Source organism: Marmota marmota, unplaced genomic scaffold (assembly GCF_001458135.2).
Source record: "Marmota marmota marmota unplaced genomic scaffold, marMar, whole genome shotgun sequence".
Classification (NCBI taxonomy): Eukaryota; Metazoa; Chordata; class Mammalia; order Rodentia; family Sciuridae; genus Marmota; species Marmota marmota.
Window position 1 is genome coordinate 30533813 of NW_025999949.1, and position 18225 is coordinate 30552037.

Sequence of the window (18225 nt, forward strand, 5' to 3'; positions counted from 1 at the left end):
TCCTGGCACCCCGCAGGCTCCTTGGCCACCTTTCCAACGAAGCTGGCAGATGGGCAGACTAGCAGAGGTAAGCAGGGTCAGAAGTGACCAGGAAACCAGAAGATGGAGGGAAACTTGTGGGGAGCATCAGCACTTGATTTGCAAGGCAGAGAGTGGCGTCTGTGTTTTGATACCTCTGAGTGGAGAGCCAGTCACTGGGCAAGTTGTCGTGCGTGACCAGCCACCCAGTCTGCCTTGGAAAGTCTTGTTTTTCATGGGCTGAACCACCGCTATGCCTGAGTTGACCTCTGGGCCCTCTTCTGTCCCAGTGAGAATCTAGTACCTGTCAGGTGCTCCACTGGAAGATGGAGACAGAACCTGGGCTCTGCCCCCACAGCAGGAAACGGATGGGGACTCATCCTGGACTGCCAGGGTGGGGTGCATGGTGGTCAGAAATGGTTTCCTGAAGATGATGATCCAGATCCTGAACACTGCAGGGTTCACAGGAGTCAGAGGACAAGAGGAGGCACAGAGAGAACAGAAGGAGAGCCAGGGGGGAGCAGCAGCGTATCGGAAACCTGACAGCCAATGTAATGACACTCAGCCCAACCAGAGCACAGGATATGAGCCAGCAAGAGATGGAGAAAGAGGAAAAAGACTAGAGAGGGCCCCATAAGTCATGTCTTGGAGGACCTACATGGATTTCAATGTGACTCTAAAATTAATGGGTGCCTCTCCTTTAGACAGGAGAGAAATGATCAGATCTCCAGTCAATCCCTTTTGTGGGGAGGGCAGACACAAAGTTGTGGAAGCTGGAAAGTGTTGGAGATCGGAGGCAGGGGCAGGCCGGCATCCACCCAAGGAGGATGGGGCCCAAACAGCCAGTGGGCACAGGGTGCAAGAGGCCAGAGTGGTGTCCCTCATGGTCACACTCATCCTTACCCTGCTCCAGGCAGGCTCTTATGCCTAGCCCTCCCTGGACTTACCCCTGTCCCTGGAGTCTGACTGCCACCCCCATCACTGTCTCTGCTCAGCCTCTGGCAGCACCTGGCTCTCTGGCTCTTTCCTTACTCACTCCCTCTGCACAGTTCTCTCCTCCCTCCTACTACTGCCCAGCAGTGTCCTCTGGTCCTCGCTGCTGCATCCCCCTCCTCTCTGGACCTTGAGCAGTGCCGCCGCGTTCAGCCAGGACCACTTCTCTGTCTACATTACCTCCCTACAGCTTCTCAGCCAGACTCACTTCAAATATTGGCTTTAGGCTCATGACTGCCAGATCCATCTCTAGCAGATCTCTCCCTGCAACCCAAACACACAGAGCTTGATCCCTGCTGGGTACATACTCCGGGATGTCAAATGGCGACTTCCAAGTTAACAGTCAAAATCCAACTACTCCCTCCAATTCTGATGCTCCTCTTGACCTTGACCTCCTCTGGGCAAGGGGCATCACCACCAGCCCATTTTCCCAAACCAAAGGCTTTGACCCACTCACACCCTCTTCTCTTCCACACACTCCGGGTCCACAGCCCCAGCAGGAGCAGCTACCCTCACTATGAAGATGCAGCTGGCACTCCCAGGCCCCTCCTCTGCAGGCACACCTGGATACGCCACAGCCATTTCAAAGGGTCTGACCATAGGGCTGTTAGGCAACCACTCATGTCCATGTAGCAGTACTAGGGTGGGCACCTCGGCTCACCTCTCAAGGGCACTAACACAGGGTGGGAGGTGCTGTGTCTGACTGAGGCGCACATGCAAGAGGTACCGGCATGTGAGGTGGTACCAAGATCAAGGTGAGCAAATGGTGAGTACGCTGGTGTAAATGTCAGCTTAGACTTTCTCAAGAGAGGGACAGGGTGCCATCCCAACCTCTTCTCAACTGCCCTTGTGTTTTAGCTAGCTATTCTGCAGCTGTGACTAAAAGATCCGACAAGAACAATTTCAGAGGAGGAAAAGTTCATTTGGGTGCTCACATTTTCAGAGGTCCAAATCTGAAGATGGCTGACTCCATTGCCCCAGGCCCAAGGTGAGGCTGGACATCATGGCAGAAGAGTGTGATGTAGGAAAACAGGCTGGGACATGACCACCAAGAAGCAGATAGAGAGCTCCTTGACCACAGACAAAATATAAACACCAAGGGCACACCCCCATCAACCCAGCTCCTCCAGATACACCCTACCTGTCTCTACCACCCGATTAACCCCACTGGAGGATTTATGCACAGACTAGGTTAAGGCTCTCATAACTGCATCATTTCTTGAATTATCTCACACATAAACTTTTGCGGGGCACATCCCATCTAAACCATAACACCGTGAGGTCGTAACATCACACCTGAGGCCAACCTTAAAGAGGCCTTAAGACCCATCACACAGCACTCAAAGACAGCGGCCTAGCTTTAAAAACAGTCACTGGATACACAGCCATCCGGGCTAGAGAAGATGCACAGTCAAAAAGATGCCCGTGTCTTCCAATATATGGCACAATGTCATTTGAGGGGACAGCTAGACATACTGACTGTCCTGGGGGCGAGGACTGACAACAGGGGACACAGAACACATTCCTTGTCTCAGAACTGCTGTGACGAGCTCCCTGGTGCTAGTGCAATTCAACCAGCTGTTCCAAGAGCACCATGCTGGGACTCCCGTCCTCTGGGGGCTTCACTCTTGACCCCTCCCTGCCTGCTTACACCCAGAAAGCAGGACCGGCTACCCCTCAGGAGTCTGGAGAAAACACCCTGCCTTCCCAGCTCCCTCAGGGCTGCTCCCACTGGCAGCCTGGAGAGGAGAAGCACACTTGCCGCTGGCCTCCCTCTCCACCTTGCTGTCCTCTGTGTCACACTCCTCTCCCTGCACTGCGAGGAAAGCCTGTGATCTCAGAGGTACAACCCTCCACCCTCTGCAGAGATGTTAGGGAAGTTGTGGGGGTGGATGGCAATGCACGACCAAGAACTGTTCTCTCAAACCACTTCTAAATGTCCCTCCAGTCACGAGGACTAAACAACAGCCCTGTTTATGATCCCCTGAGCCTGGATCCTAACTCTGAATTGCACATAAGCAGAGATTTCACAGGTGCACACCTGCTGTGCACGCTGAGGGAAGGCTGCAGTTGTTCTACTTAGGAAAGCCCCCAGCGTCTGCATGCTGCTCACATGTCTGGACCCCCCACTCCACCTCCGCTCAGCCTGGCTGGAAGCTGGTGCATCCCTCGCAGACTTATGCTCAGGTGACCACAAACTTAGCAGCTGAAAACAACCCAGTTTTATCATCTTACAGCTCTGGAATTCAGAAGTCTGAAACCACCACATCACAGGGCTGCATTCCTCCTTGGCTTCTCCGGCTTCTAGAGGCCACCTGCTCACCTTGGCTTGTGGCTCCTTCTACCTCCAAAGCCAGCAGTGGCTGGGGAATCCCTGGATGCAGTCCTCTGGTTCCGACTCTTCTGACTTCTTCTGCCCCACATAAAGGGGCAATGAGGTTGAGCCCTCCACAGGATGCAGGTCAACCTGCCCATCTTAAATTCAGCCAATCAGCAACTTTTATTCCTTCTTGTCATGCAGAACCTACCATGCACAGGTTCTGGGGTTGGGACTTGGGCATCTCCGGGGGCCACTGTTCTGCCAACCTCTGTCTCTTAGGCAGCCATGGCTGAGTAGTAACAGATTCTTACTGGTGTGCTGTAAGGGACTGCATTTGCTTCTCCTTGCCATTATAGTTAGGACACTGGCATGCCTTCCATTTGGCACGCATGTAGAGTATCTATGAATTTCATCCTGGGATGGTAACAGATGTTACAAAACATTCGCCATTCAGTAAGAGCACCAGCTCTGTGGGGTGGAGACCCTGTGAGCAGGTCAAGCTGCCCGTTTCCTAAGATGACCTACCCTGCTGTGCCCAGCTCTGCCTGGAACTAGAAAGCCAGGCTGGGCTCCAGCCCATCCTCCTCTCCAGAGCCGAGCTCTTGTCACTGGCTGAGCTGGGCCTTGCTGCTTAGTGTTCCCAGACGCCAAGATCAAAGGAAAGGGTACAGTGAAGGACTCCCTACTGAAGGGCACCAACATCTCCTGAGGTCCCCTTTACCTCAGACGTTCCCCGACTCCATGACATGGTGAGAGTTAGAGGGCTGTAGACAAAGAGCCCACGAGAGCCAAGCACAAGAACAAGCAAAGAACCCCAAAGCTGATTCTTCTAGGTGACACCATGGGGGACATTCAGGCTCCAGGGCAGGAGCTCACCCTCCCTAGCAACTAGGGCTTCTCCCTCTGCTTAGATGACAGCCAGGCCACGGTCCCCTGCATTCTGAGAGGGTGGAAGGCAGAGCCACTTTATGAGGGTCACAAGCACACACATTCGCTTTCACAGCCCCGGGCTCAGAGCAGTCTCGCACGCGTCAGAAAGAAAGAAATGGCAAATGTGATCCCAAATTATGTGCAGAGACGGCATAAATGAATGCGGTTTGTTAAAAAAAAAAACATAAATTCCTAACTCTAGAAAATGTATGTACATATAAGACAAAAACAGGGATGTTATCTGCAAGAAACTAGTGAAAATATCGAGATATTCACAGGCAGGAAGGAACCATTCCAGATGTCAAGAAAGAAGGAAAGCCTTCTAAAAAGGAGAGGATGGGAGGGAGCGAGGAGGCTCGGACTCCCCTCCCGGCCAGACTGCACTCCTGGAGGGGAGGCACCCAGCCTGCCCTGCCACCCGCTTTTTTATTGGTTGTAAGGAGACAGCAGACTTTTCTGGAAATACACGACATGCACGGTCCTAAGCCCAAATTGTAATGGCTGCTCGCTGACAGTCATCTCCCTGCATGTCTCTCCAGGTCCAAGGTGCTGGGCCTCCTGGGCGCTGGGCGGCTACAACCCGTCTGTTGAGCACTAGGGCATGTAGCTCTGCTGCACAGAGGGGACCACTGTGGCATGATATGTCCAGCAGCACCTGGCCCAAGCCAATCAGGAAGGGCCAGCTCTCTATGTGGTGAGAGGGTCCTGCAAATAGGGAGAGGCGCCACAGGCAGGCTTCCCCCTGGCCTCTGCACTAGGGGAAGAGGACACAGAGGTTTCAACCCACTGCACAGCAAAAAGGACTCACCGGCCGGAACACCTTGTGCTTCTCTGACTAAGGAGGTTGGGTCTAAACAATCACCTGGAAAGAAAAAAACTTTCTCCTGCAACAGGGCTAATTCTCTGAGAGTGAGAACAAGGAGAGGTGGAGGGGTCAGTGCCGGGCACAGGACTCCTGATGGCTGCTGGATGCCAGCCCTTCTGGAAAGAATCTGCAAGGGCCCAATCTCCTCACTGAGCAGAGCTCCCTGTGAGCTTGCACTACTGTGTGCTTAGCACATGCCCCTGCACAGTAGGCACTCATTAGACGCTGACTGGGATTCTCGTATCCTAGTGTGTCCCTCAGGACTGTTTTAAAACCCCACTGAAACAGATGGCGGTGCAGCCGCAGTGAGGAGGGAGGCGGCGGCAGCTGACTGGAGAGTGTCTGCTGCTATTTAGACAGGCTTGCCGTGCATGGCTCTTTACTTTGCTGACCTTTAAGCACACAGACTCTGCATTTCCATTTCTCTTGGTGCCAGACGCTGCACGCAGGGCTCCGTATCATTGCCAGGCACTCACATGGGGGCCGCTCCTCCCTGATCTCCACCCAGCCTGGAGATCCCCTCAGGGTCAGGCCTGCTCTTCTCCTCTCACCAATGCCCTCGCTGCAGTGTGGGCCACTCCTGCTGCACCCCCTCAGGGAGAGGCACCCACATGCCCGGTCTTCACAAAACCACCCAAGTAACCATCCCTGCAGGCCCCAGCTTTCCTCTCTGCCCACGCCGTGTCAGCCTGATGCAGGTGCAGGTCAAGAGGCAGGATGCGATTGCCTCTGCCCCACCTGCCACCCTGAGGTGCCCTCTCCATGCCAGATGGGGAAGCCGAGGTGTCTTTTCTGGGCCGACTTCCCCCCAGTCCAGCAGTCTGCTTCCTCTAGCAGTTTCTCTCCCTATCCTCAGACATGAGGACCTCAAGCCCCGGCAAGACCCCAGAGGAGGCCTGCTGGACAGCGGAGTGGAAGAAGAGAGTGAAGCAGGCGAGAGCCAGGCTGGGCTCCTCCCTGTGCCGCCAGAGCCCCGCCCACCCGAGGCAGGAATCCAAACCCAGGGCGACAGGGCCACAGTGCTGTCTGAAATATGTCTTCATAATGAAACACCATCCAGCTAAATCGCCTGCACCACTTAACAAACTTAATGAAGATATCAGTAGCAAACAGATCCGTGGACAGAAAGAGACCGTCAACCCCTTCTTACATGCAGCTCTGATCCTGCCCCACAGGGGCTAGCGCAGGAGTCTAAGGTCCCATGCTGTCACCCACAGGGTGCCACTCCCACTCACCCGATGATGGGGCCACCTCTCCTCGCTCACTGTGGCTTCCTCTCAGATATGAAGACCCACCACACGCGACTCTCTCTGGGCCCGTGCCCAGATCTGCACGTGCTTCTTGTTCAAGCTCCAGGCCCAGCTCTCCTTCACTGTGGGCAACGGCTTTTAGCATCAGCCATTTCAATTGGCCTCTGCCTTCCTCAGCTCAGGCTGCTGTAACAAAGCTCCTTAAACGGGGTGGCTCACACACAGCACAGGTCCATTTCTCACAGTGCCGGAGACTGAAAGGCTGAGGTCAGGGTGCCAGCATGGTTAGGCTTAGGGAGGGCCCCAAGGGTGAGGACAACTGACTGCCTTGTATTCTCACTGGTGGAAGGAGTGTGAGCTAGCGCTTTGGCCTCCTCTTCTAAGGAAAGTGATTTTACCCATGGGGGCTCCATCCTCATGACCTAATCACCTTCCAAAGTCTTGGCCTCCCAGCACCGCCCAGCACATTGGGGGCCGGATTTTAACACATGAATTCTGTGGAGACACAAACCTCCAGTCCAATGGCCTCCCTGGGACCTTGCCTGAGGTCAGATTGCCCCAACAACTAGATGTTGTAAGGGGGCAGATAGCTTTGAGCCTCGGCCTGGTTACCTTAGTGTAACTGTCCTCCTGAAGCAATGAGCTCCCCTAGAGAGAGGTGATGTCCTTCCCAGCTGGGCTCCTGGTGCCCAGCAGAGAGCCCGGACAGTGCCTGCTGCTTGCTGGATGGGAGCCCCCAAGGGGACGGAGCAGGGCTCAATTCCACAGCCCAGTCAGGGCCTAGGGAATCGTGCTGTGTCTGCAACCACAGGAGCTGAGAGTTTACGGAGGCTTAGCATGTGGGGGCTCAGGGCCACCTGCTCTGTTTGCAACACCCACACAAGAAACCCATGGGGCAGGCTCTATTATTTTAACATTTTACTGAGAAGGAAACAGAAGTTCAAAGAGCAGTCAAGTGTTGTCAAGATCTGGGCTCAACCCAGGCAGTCTTGCTGTACTGCTGGCTATACCAAGGGCTGCTCTACCCTGAGACACGACCTTGGGAGACACCCTTTGTTCTGTCAGCTGGCAAAGCACCCCCAGCCAGCCTGGAGATCCCCAGGCTTCCCAACCTCAGCCCCACTAGCTGCTTTCCTCCACCTGACCTCTAGTCTGAAGTTCTGAACTCTAAGCAGCCTCTACGGTGTGCCAGCAGTGATCCAAGTGCTGGAGACCCTGGAGGCAGAGGGCACCAGGTCTCCAGCCACTTGCAAGGAGTTTCAACTGATGGGGAGAAAAGCCAGACAGCCAAACTAAGATGCCCAAGAGCTGGGATGGGGGTGTACCTGCCCTCGCCCATCTCCACCAGTGCCCAGAGTGGGAGAAGAGCTTCAGCCCTCAGGGGAGGAGGATCCCCTTCTGACAGTCCACACTGACGCAGTTGCATTTCTCTTTTGTGGTGACTGCCTGTATGTGAAAGCAGCTTCTCCCAGATCTTCCACTCTCGTGGTCAGCATAGGTAAGGTGGGTCTTCTCCCAGAGTATGGCCACTCCATATCCTCTTCTCCCACAGGCTGCGGTAATATCAAGATAGTGACCTTAGGACCCCTCAGTCCTGAATTTCTGCTCCTGGGGAAGCAGGAAGCCCGCAAATGGCTGCAGGCTTTTCACTGAGCAGAACCCCACATGGTGGGGTGCTACAGGCTGTTGCGGAAGTGCTGGTGTTGAGACCCTAGGCACTCTCTGCTTACCAAAGTCAACCTGTGGTAGTGGCTTGGAATAATTCAAGTCCTTCCCATTTCTCACTGTGCTGAAGTCTGCTACCAGGAGGGAAAGTTCTGTCTTTGGGCTCGGGGATTTGATTAGGCTGAGGTGGGTAAGCCTCCTTTTAGGGCCCACCATGTGGCCTACGACGACCCATTGGTGGTGACAGCTCATCATATTCACGGGTCCTGGAGAACAACACTCCTACAGTCCTGAGAGGTTGAAGAGGCTTAGAGATCTTGCTAGACTGGCCATGTGCAGCCGGGGCCGAGAACACATACCTGAAGGCTCAGTTAGGCAGGGGAGGGAAGGCAGTCCAGGGGCTGGTGTGTCATGAGCAAGGGGAGGAAAGGGAGATGGGAGGCAGGTGCCCAGGGGGACTGCAGGCCTGTGAGGCTCTAGTCTACTTTGTGGGCCCTTCTCAGGTCACTGGAGGGCTCTGAGTGAAGGACGCCATGAGAGCTGAAACTGAAAAGGCTGAGCTGTCCTCCTTAGGTAAGCTAGACCTCAGAGCCTCAGGAACAACGCAGTGTGGCCAGAGAAGAGTGGACTAGCCAGGCAGGAGACTGACAGTGGACATGTGCTTGACGTGGATAGGATGCTGGGAGAGTGCAGAGTATGGCAGGGGAGGCCTGGGGTGGGGCCAGAGACTTCATTCTAACATGCCCCTGAGGCGCACGCGGCTAGCCCAGGGACTACATTTTGGCTTGGATAAAAGTGGCAGCCACAGAGACAGAGGGACTATTTGAGGCATGACAGGAGGTGAAGGCCAGAGAACATGCTGAAGGTCAGATGTGGAGAGGGAGAAGTGAGGAGGTCTAGCTTGAGCCCCCAAGTATTTACAAGTGGGTAACACATATGGGGAGGAGAGGAGGGGCAGAAAGTGAAGCATTCTAGCTTAGGGAAATTCCTCTGGCCAGGGTGGCAACTACTGTCCCCTGGGAATGTAGAGAAGAGCAAGGGCCAGCTTGGAGCTGCACTGTCCAAGGGCAAAGCCAAGGAAGGCCTGCATCGCCTCTCATGCTGACTGGCTGACAGCTCTGGCCTGCGACTGCTAGGGCCAGTGCAGCCTTGGGCCCAAAGCTGAAACAGGCTATGTGATCTCAGCCAGCCAGGTGAACGTGCAGGTAGCAGCATCAGGGAGGAGGGGAAGGGATCACACAGAAGGCTGAGGATGCAGGCCAGGACCAGCACCACGCAAACAGTAGTAAACTTAGCAATATTAAAACTCAAAAGAGGCGAGATTCTGCAGACAGCAGCAGCCAGAGTCACTGCCTACTGGAGACCAATCATAGAAAATGGGGCTTGGGAAAAGGAAGAGAAGGGAGAAGCGAGTTCAACGGGCTAGCATCCTTGGCCAGCTGAAGGTGGGTAACAGGGGAAAGGGGCTCAACAGAACAGAGAAAGGCCCTGGTGGGGATGCCCAGTTTTTTCAGACCATTTCTCATATGGCCATGGACATATCATAGGACTAATTGAAGATTTCACAAAATGATGCAATTTTTCAGTAACTACCATGGCATTAGAGGGCTCAGTAAATAACAAAAGAACTTTGAAAACAGAATTAGGCACATCAAGTCATCAGAAATTATGCCAGAAACAGAAATCTCTGAAAGAGCTTTTATTTAACACAATGAAAAAGAAAAGTTTCAAACAGCTAAGGGGAACCAAGAAAGGCCCACAAAGGACAAGGGTGGTGTTAAGTGACAAGAGTAAGCCATCACTCTTGTGATAAACGCATTTTCTGTCTCTGCATCTACAGGGCTGAAGGTGACCATGCAGCAGCTGCAGAATACACATTCTGTAGAGAATGGGAAGGATGATCAGACTTGAAGAGGCTACCTGTATGTGTAATTAGGAGCTGGATATAATTAAAGCTGGCAGAGGCCCAGGACCAAATGAATTGTACTGTGAAGTTCTTTAGGCAGGAGCAGAAGCTCATCAACCAACCAAAACTTGCAGCTGAAAAGTGGTTCTCATAGTAAAGCTGCGAGGGGGAAACAGTCCTCAATGAGACTTTGGCATTGTGCAAAGATCCAAAGAGCTGGGGATCAAACAACAAAAGTTAAACTTGGATCGTAGACTTCTGCTCAGAGTCCAGGTCGCATGCCTGCACATCCAGCATCAGATCACCTGGGCGAAGGAAGCTTTGCCCTCAGTCCCTGTGATATACAATGGCTCTGATTATCCAAAGGGCATCTGGGATCCCCTTGCATCGATCTTCCAAAGGTGCTTAATCCACCTTTAAGTGACAGTGAATGAGCAGAAACTGCACTGTGTGTATGTATGTATGTGAATATGCACGTGTGCACTATGCATGTGTATTCATGTGTGTGCATGTATGCACATGTATACATGCATGCATGTGTATATGTATCTGTGTGCACTTGTGCACGTGCATATATGCACACCTGTGTATATGCATGTATGTGTGTATTCACATGTGAATGTATGTGTGCGTGTATAATGTGTATGTGTGGGTGCAAGTGTGTGCATGTGTGTGTGAGTACATTTTTTCTTTATCTTCTAGGAAGAATCCTTAGAGGAACCATAACAATGACCAAAAACAGTAAGAGGAAAGTAGAGTAAATGGCACAACTGAGGGTACTGGGCGTCCACCTGCTGTTAGGACAAGCTGTGGCCGCACAGGCAACAGGACACCGCACAGCAGGGCAGGCTCTGAAGGGGAAAGGAAACAGGAGGGGGAGACAAGCTAGGGACCCCTCCCCTTTTATCTCCACTATGTGGAGCGCCTGGAAGTCGGGAGAGGTTGTCTACAGTATGCCTCAAAAAAGTGCCTCTGTGGGAACAAAAGAGGTGAAATTCCATTTCCTCATCAGATAGTGGAGATAATGGAAAAAGGAAGGACTTCACCCAGTCCTACTGAGCAAGATAAGAGGAGAGGTTTCGCCCAGGTCCCGCTTTAAGGCAATTCAGACAGACACTATCTCCTGGATGAGGATCTTTCAAGAGTTCTTCAGCCAGGCCTTTTGCTACATATTTACAATCAAATTAATACAACAGAGTGGTTGTTTTAAAAAGTGATAGTGAAAGTAGACCTTGAAGCCTCACATAAACCCCTTTCCATATTCCTCTGTTATTGTGCTACAATCATGAAATGCTCAACACTGCCCCCAGGGAGGGCCCAGGTCTGGGCTCCCCTTGCAGACACCTCCTGGGGTACCAGGCTTCTCTCAGGCCAGAAGCTTCACTTGAGAAGTCCCTCTGAGGGCAGCGTCTTCCCAGCAGCTGCCCTGGTCCAGACACACTGTGAGAAAGGGGCTCAGGGACCCGAAGGCTTGGGCCTGGAATTCTAACAGGGCAGACTAGATACACAGGTCTTCGCCAACAGGCAACTGGTTTAGGAGAAAAGTAGATTACATTTCCCTGCAAAAACAACAAGCTGCAAATAACAGTGACCCAGTGCTGACGGGTAACCAACACAGGTTTCCTAGTAAGCACCAGAATGGCTTCTTGGACTAAGCTCTGCACACTGAGCCAGGGGGTGCCTGCTCCCCGCCTCAGCCTCAGCCTCCAGGGCCAACCCACAGCCACCACCTGAGGATGACAAGAGTAGCAGCAGCTGGGAGAAGGCGGGTTGATGTGGGCAGAGCTGGGATTCCTGACGACTTGTTTTGTTTTTATTTTTTTCCTGCTGCTATAACAGATGCCATAGCCTGCCTAAGTTCCAGAAAAGAGTTACATTTGGCTCAAGCTCCAGAGACTGGGAAGTCCACAATCAGGGCCCAACTGGTGAAGGTCTCCTTACCGCACCATGACATGCAGAAAGGCATGCAAGCACATTAGATGAGAGAGGGAGAGAGAGATTCTGAGATAACCAACCTACTCTTAAAAGCCTAACTTTCTTTATGAGGGTGGTGACCCCATAACTGAGTCCCCTCTCCAAGGCCCCATCCCATAATATCGTTACAATGGCAATTAGATACCAACATGAGTTTTTTGGCCTTGATTTGTTTATTTATTTTTATTTATTTATTTTTAAATCAACAGCTTGGTATATGGGAAGCATGCTGGGATTGTGAAGGAGGCCAGGCTGAGGGGTGCCTGAGGTCAGAGACAGACTTCATTACTCCTTCCTGCTGCTCTCTACCACAAGGCACCAGCAGACAGTTTGAAACAGTTAGCACAGGAAGGAAAGCACTAAACAGAAGAGTGGCAATGCCGGGGGTACTGCGGAGAGCTGGGAATGGACGGCAGTAGGCGTGACACCTCTCCACACACGAGCCAGGGCAGGGGGTTCTAGGGTTACAGGCGAGTGGCCCTGCGTGGACAGAGATTGGGTATGAGATATTTACTCCTGTGGAAGGCAATTAGTACGCCAAGCACTGGTTGCTTACAACAGGATGCAGGTGCTCCACCGAGGACCCTGGGGTCGCTATGACTGTGACAGCAGCTCCTGAACTGACTCTCAGGCACCTATATGACCGAAGATTCCTGGGCCCTGAACCAAGGTGTCAACTGTGATAGCAGTATGGAGCTGCCAACACATGTGTGCATCCCTGCAGTTTCCAAACACCATGAAATCTGTGGACCAAGATCGCCTCCATGACACCTGAGAATTCACCCAAGTGAGTAATAACCCCTGGATGAACTAACAGCCTTCCCCTGACAAACAGAGCCCTGCACTCTTTGAGTGTCAACCTGACTGGCCACGAGGTGTCCAGGTATTTGACCACATGTTACTCTAGATGTCACCGTGAGAGTGCTTTTGGGGAGACTAACTGGCGGACCGAGCTGAAGCAGAGGGCGGATCTCATCAGTCTCAGACTCCAAGAGAGTAAAGAGGCTGACATGCTGCCCTGGCTGTGACACTGGTTTGGGTGTCCCTCGAAGGCCTATAACTGAAGGCCTGGTCAACAGTTGGCAGTACAGAGAAGTGGTGGGCACTTACAGGTGGACCCAAGGTCACCGGGGGAGATTCGTAGACATGCTCCTACCAGAGGCCAACCGTGGGTCCACCCAATCTTAGACTCTGAACCTCTGAAATCATGAAGTGAAAAGCTCTCTTTGCTCTGTGGTGAGGAGGATTCACTACAGGGTACCTCATCACAGTGGTGGAGAGCCCCAAATCAGAAGGGATTCCTTCTGCTGAGCCGACTTTGAGCTGGGCATTGTCTTCTCTGACTTTGGTCTCAAGCTGAAACATGCCAGCTTCCAAACCCAACCCACAACTGGCTCTTGGACCTGAGCTTGCTGATGCCGTCTTGGGATGTGTCAGCCTCGGCCAACCCAGGAGCCATTGGCTTATTCGCCCCACCCTGTGGGTGCTGAGTCTCTGGATCATTCTCACTAAGAGAATATGCTTTCTCACAGTCTCAGCAGAGGAGCGACAGTGACCGGCTGCTGGAAGGGAGCTCGGTAAAGCATAGGGCACTGGACAGCGTTAGCTGGGCTGAGCTACATGAGGTGGGGCCCCACACACAGGGCAGAGCGCGTGTGACATCTGGACTGAAAGGTCATTTCGCTGAAGTTTCCCGGTTTTGTAAAAGCTACACAATGAACAGCAAACCATCTGGACCATTTCACTTGCAATACAGAGACCTTCTCCCCAAGAGACCGTCCCTCACCCTTGGGGGTCAACACCCACAAAGCACCCAGTGTCCCCCATAATAAGAAAACTTCTATAATAAGAAACAACACAGATTTATAAGAATAAAAAGCTCCTGGATTATCATAAATGTAGCCAGTCAAATCCTCTTGACCTTGGCAGGAGGAAGCTGCGCTGTGAAAAGGTGGCGCTGTTCCTCACAATAACACCCTGAGACGGGAAGGCAGGGCAGGCTGGCCCTGCTGATGACATCCGCTGCAGAGGCACAATTGCACTTGGCCACATCCCCTGCCCTCTGTGGTGATAGGCTCTTCGGGGCCTGCACTGTCCTTTCTTCCTCTGCACCCTTCACCTCCGACGCACCAGGAAAATGCACCACATATTACGCCTACTGGGCTTCACGTTCCTCAACGGCCACATGAGCACTGCGACCACTGCGTTCATCCCACTGTTCACCGAAACATCCCCAATGCCGAGGCAGCATTGCCGACACACGGGGAAAGGGAAGTAGCGGGTCCACAGGACACACTTCTGCGTCCAGTGAGGACTCAGATGGTCCAACCATGGGCTCCATCTCGTCCATGTCTCTTCAAGAAGTAAGAGGAAGCAGAAACAAAAGACTCCCCTTAGCCCCCACTGCCCCATACTCAGCCTCCCCACAGGCCTGCCCTCATTTTCTTCCCTGGCAATGGCCAGGGTTCTTCCTTCTGAGTGCTGCTAAGCCCTAACCTCAAATACATGACGTTAATCACTTTGAATTACCAATGATGAATGGTGATATTAATATTACTGGACAGTGACACAGCCTTATCAATGTTTATAGCAGGTCAGTTCACAATAGGTAAGCTATGGAGCCAGCCTAGGTGCCCTTCAACAGATGAATGAAAATATACAATGGAATATTACTCTGCCATAAAGAAGAATGAAATTATGGCATTTGCTGGTAAATGGATGGAGATGGAGAATATCATGCTAAGCAAAATTAAGCCAGTCCCTAAAAACCAAAGGCTGAATGTCCTCTCTGATATGTGGATGCTAACACATAGTAAAGGGTAAGGGGTGGTAGGGTTGGATTAGACAAAGGGGAATGAAGGAAAGGGAGGGGGATGGAATAAGACAGTGAAATGAATGGGACATAACTTTGCTCTGCTCACATATGAATTTGAGACCAGTGTGACTCCACGTCACGTACGACCACAAGAATGGGATCCAAGTTGGAGTGGGTTGCACTCTATGTATGTATAGTGTGTCTAAATACACCAACTGCCCTGTATATCTAAAAACAACAAATGAAAAAGTAGATCATGGGGAAAAGAAAATTATGAACAGTATATATAGTGCTTTGTGCATATGAGAAGGAAATCTGGACACTTTTGAACATAAAGAACCAACAGTTCTTCTTTGGCCTAACAGAAGATGCATATAAAGCAGGGAATTTTAGAAAGCTCTTTCAATCTGCTCCACAACAGTGCATCCAAACCTCTGTTCAGGTTTCAATACTGCACCACATGCTTTAGGATGAGGTGTCTGTTTTGCTGTTTTTTTTTTTTTTTTTTTTTTTTTTAAACCNAGGCCATGCTCACCAAGGGGCAGAGAGAGGAGGGCACCATTCTGCCCAGCACGCACAGGAGGAGAGTGGCTCAGGACACTCATTAGGCAGATATGACTTCCCATCTAAGAAAGTCCTAAATCAGAGTTCAACTGAAGAAAAGAACTGAGACCAACTCATCTATCCTTCAATTTATATGATGGAACAAATGCATTCAGGGGAATTCTTTCACCTGGGAGAGGCAACAGCCTTTCAAACGCCTCTGCTAGGGGCATGGGTGTTTAATGTCCACCTGCCCCATCAGTCCATCCATCCACCTTCCCACCTGCTGTGTACCAACAGCCACTGTAAGCCGGGCTGGGCCAGGCGGACATGACCTCCTACAAACACACTGCCGTAGGCAGCTCCTCCCCACAGTTCTCCAGTGTCACACTGCCCCGAGCTCACGGAAGAGAAGGCTCTCCAGGATGGCTGCTTTCTCCTCCTGCACACACCTTTTCCTTGTTTACACTGGTTGTAGCGGATGCTTGCTGAGCTGTCTGTCTAATGCCTGGAAGCACATCTACGCTGTATCCTACATGGCGACCTCATGTATCACTGCACCGTCGCCGGTGCTCAATAAATCATTCCCCTGAGTAGCAGTAAATCAATCCTGTTCTTAGAAAGAAGACACAAATCACTATCAGTAGCACCTTCCCACATTCTCAAAAGCATCTGGCCTGTCAGAAACACGCAAAGTCCTCCTGACACTCTGGATGGGAGGACCCAATCAGACCTTCCTGAAACACCAAGTCTAGCTCAGCACTCTACATGCCAAGATGCAAATGCCAAGCTCCAGAAGAGACTTACAAGACAATCTGGGACTGCAACCCAGTACATGCCAATGAAAGCTGAAAAGCCAGAGCCCGGAAGGACATGGCCTGCTTTCAGCTAGTGCAGAACACCAGGTCACAGCAGGCTGAAGCACTCAGCTGCCTACTGTTCAACTTCCCTCCAGGACCTTCTTGAGGGAAATACCGCCCTGGAGGAGGTATGCAGGACACACAATCCAAACATTGCTCTGGAGAACTAAGTCTGCTCTATGGACCAAGAACTCCAGAGTTGAGCCAGAATGTTCTGATTGTCCGGAGAGTTACTTGGAGTGAATGTCATGCTTTGAGCCATGCCCTGGGCACACTTAGGGAAGTCATGAAGACCATACTGGGAGGCTCACTGGGGACTCACCAAAGGCAGGTCGCCAGGACACAGCCTTGGGTACACATGAGAGCCACAGTAACAATCATCCCTACCTGTCAAGGCCAAGCTTGCCCCTTCCCTCTGTTGACTGTTTCATGTTTCCTTGTTTTCAGTTGTAAAATTCACAACCAAATTTACAGTCAAGTTTGGATAGCTCAGGTAGCCCACACCTCTTGCAGGTTACCCCCACGACCCTCCATAGAAGAGCCCCTGTCCCTCACCTCCATCCCACCCTCCCTTTCCTGCCTCTCTCCACTTGCTGGTTTGCCTTGGCCACCCTTTATGGCCTGCTGGTTCATTCATGAGTTTGTCCTGTTCCCTGCCAGTGAGTAACCACCAAGGTGGCACTGCTTCCACCGGAAGCCCCAGCAACCAGAATACCACCTGAAACAGGCACCTAGTAAACACTTCCCAGTGACTCCAAGGAAGCACCGTGAGCTGTACAAAACTCCATGCTCTGCACTTCCAACTCCACCATGAACTGGAACTTTGATTCTAAATTATATATTTCCCTGGTTCTGATGTTTGTCATTTGTGTTTCTGTCTTGAAAGTACTTGTGTAAGCCAGCTTAAGTCATTTATGAAGTGAAGCAGGAGACAGCAGACGGACAGACAAGTGTGAATAGGTGGAAGGGTGCCCCGTGCTGACGGGAAGTCCAACTCAGGACAGGAGGCGCTGAGCCAATCGGTGTGACCTTTCTTCGGAAGCTGATGGCTCTTCTCCTAGCCTGTGTGGACCTGAACAGGTGATGCTTACTATTTAAAAAGGGCAGTCTGTGGGGAAATCTGCCGGGCCTCTGTGGCTGATCCCAAACTTCCCACTGGCCCACTGTCTGCTGAGGCCTCAAGCAAAGAGGGCTTTGCTTTTCACCACAGATGCAGCCACACGTCCACATCATGCTCCTTTTCATTCTGAAATGCTTTGAAATGAAACAAATGAAGCGTTCCCAGAGTGTTCTGAAATATACTGTGCCTCTCCCCTGAGCCCTGCCCCTAGAGAGACCTACTGAAGATGCAATCCCGCGATCATCAAAGTAGGAGAAGATGCGCCAGCTTAGACCAGTTCTGTCCCAAGCTACCCCCAGTCAAGTCAATGCCCAGGCCACATAAGAGGACAGAGGACGTGCAGTGACACAGGGAGCAGGGGTTTCCCAGAGGGGGCCCTTACCTGCTTCACCACGGTCACTGTCCCAGGTGCCATGGCAACCACGGAGGCAACGGCGGTGGCGTCGTGCGTCTCGCTGCCCAGCTCGATGATCTGCTGCAGGATGTTCACGGCCGTGGGGTCAAGCCGGTCACCTTAGGAGGAAGAAGCACACAGAAGACCATCAGGGCCTATGAAGGGCACCCACGGCAAAACTGGACCCTCCCCTCTGGGTGCTTCACCGGGCCTCTTCCAAAGGATACACAGGTTCTGCATAATCGCTCATTTTGACAAGAGAAATAATTTGTACGGTACTTTATAGCTTACTAAGCAATCTCTCTAGAAACCTTGCAAACCTCGAGCAACTATGAAGAGACAGCATTGTGCTTCTATCCCCATTTCACAGACCTGTCACTGAGTCACCAAAAAAGAAAAAAACAGCCTTGAGAGACTTGCCTCTGCCACTGGGGCTCTGTTCTGCAACCTTTCCAGGGCCAGAGGCCTTGCGCCAGACTACCCCTGCACTCTCAAGGCCAGGCCATGGTTTTCGAGGTGGGTCCATGGATGAACACCATTCACTCACAGTTCACTCATCCAGGCCCACTCTA

At 52.0% G+C, this 18225-nt stretch overlaps 1 protein-coding gene across 8 annotated transcripts in view; it reads right to left on the reverse strand.

The window, feature by feature from the left end:
• Window positions 1-18225, reverse strand: part of Zfat (zinc finger and AT-hook domain containing) — a 179049-nt gene that overhangs the window by 9918 nt on the left and 150906 nt on the right. For all 8 annotated transcript variants that reach the window (XM_048802174.1, XM_015486509.2, XM_048802169.1 and 5 more), the window contains one exon: window positions 17642-17772. In XM_048802174.1, the coding sequence (XP_048658131.1) occupies window positions 17642-17772 (131 nt within the window). Of the gene's footprint in view, window positions 1-17641; window positions 17773-18225 lie in introns of those variants that run through there.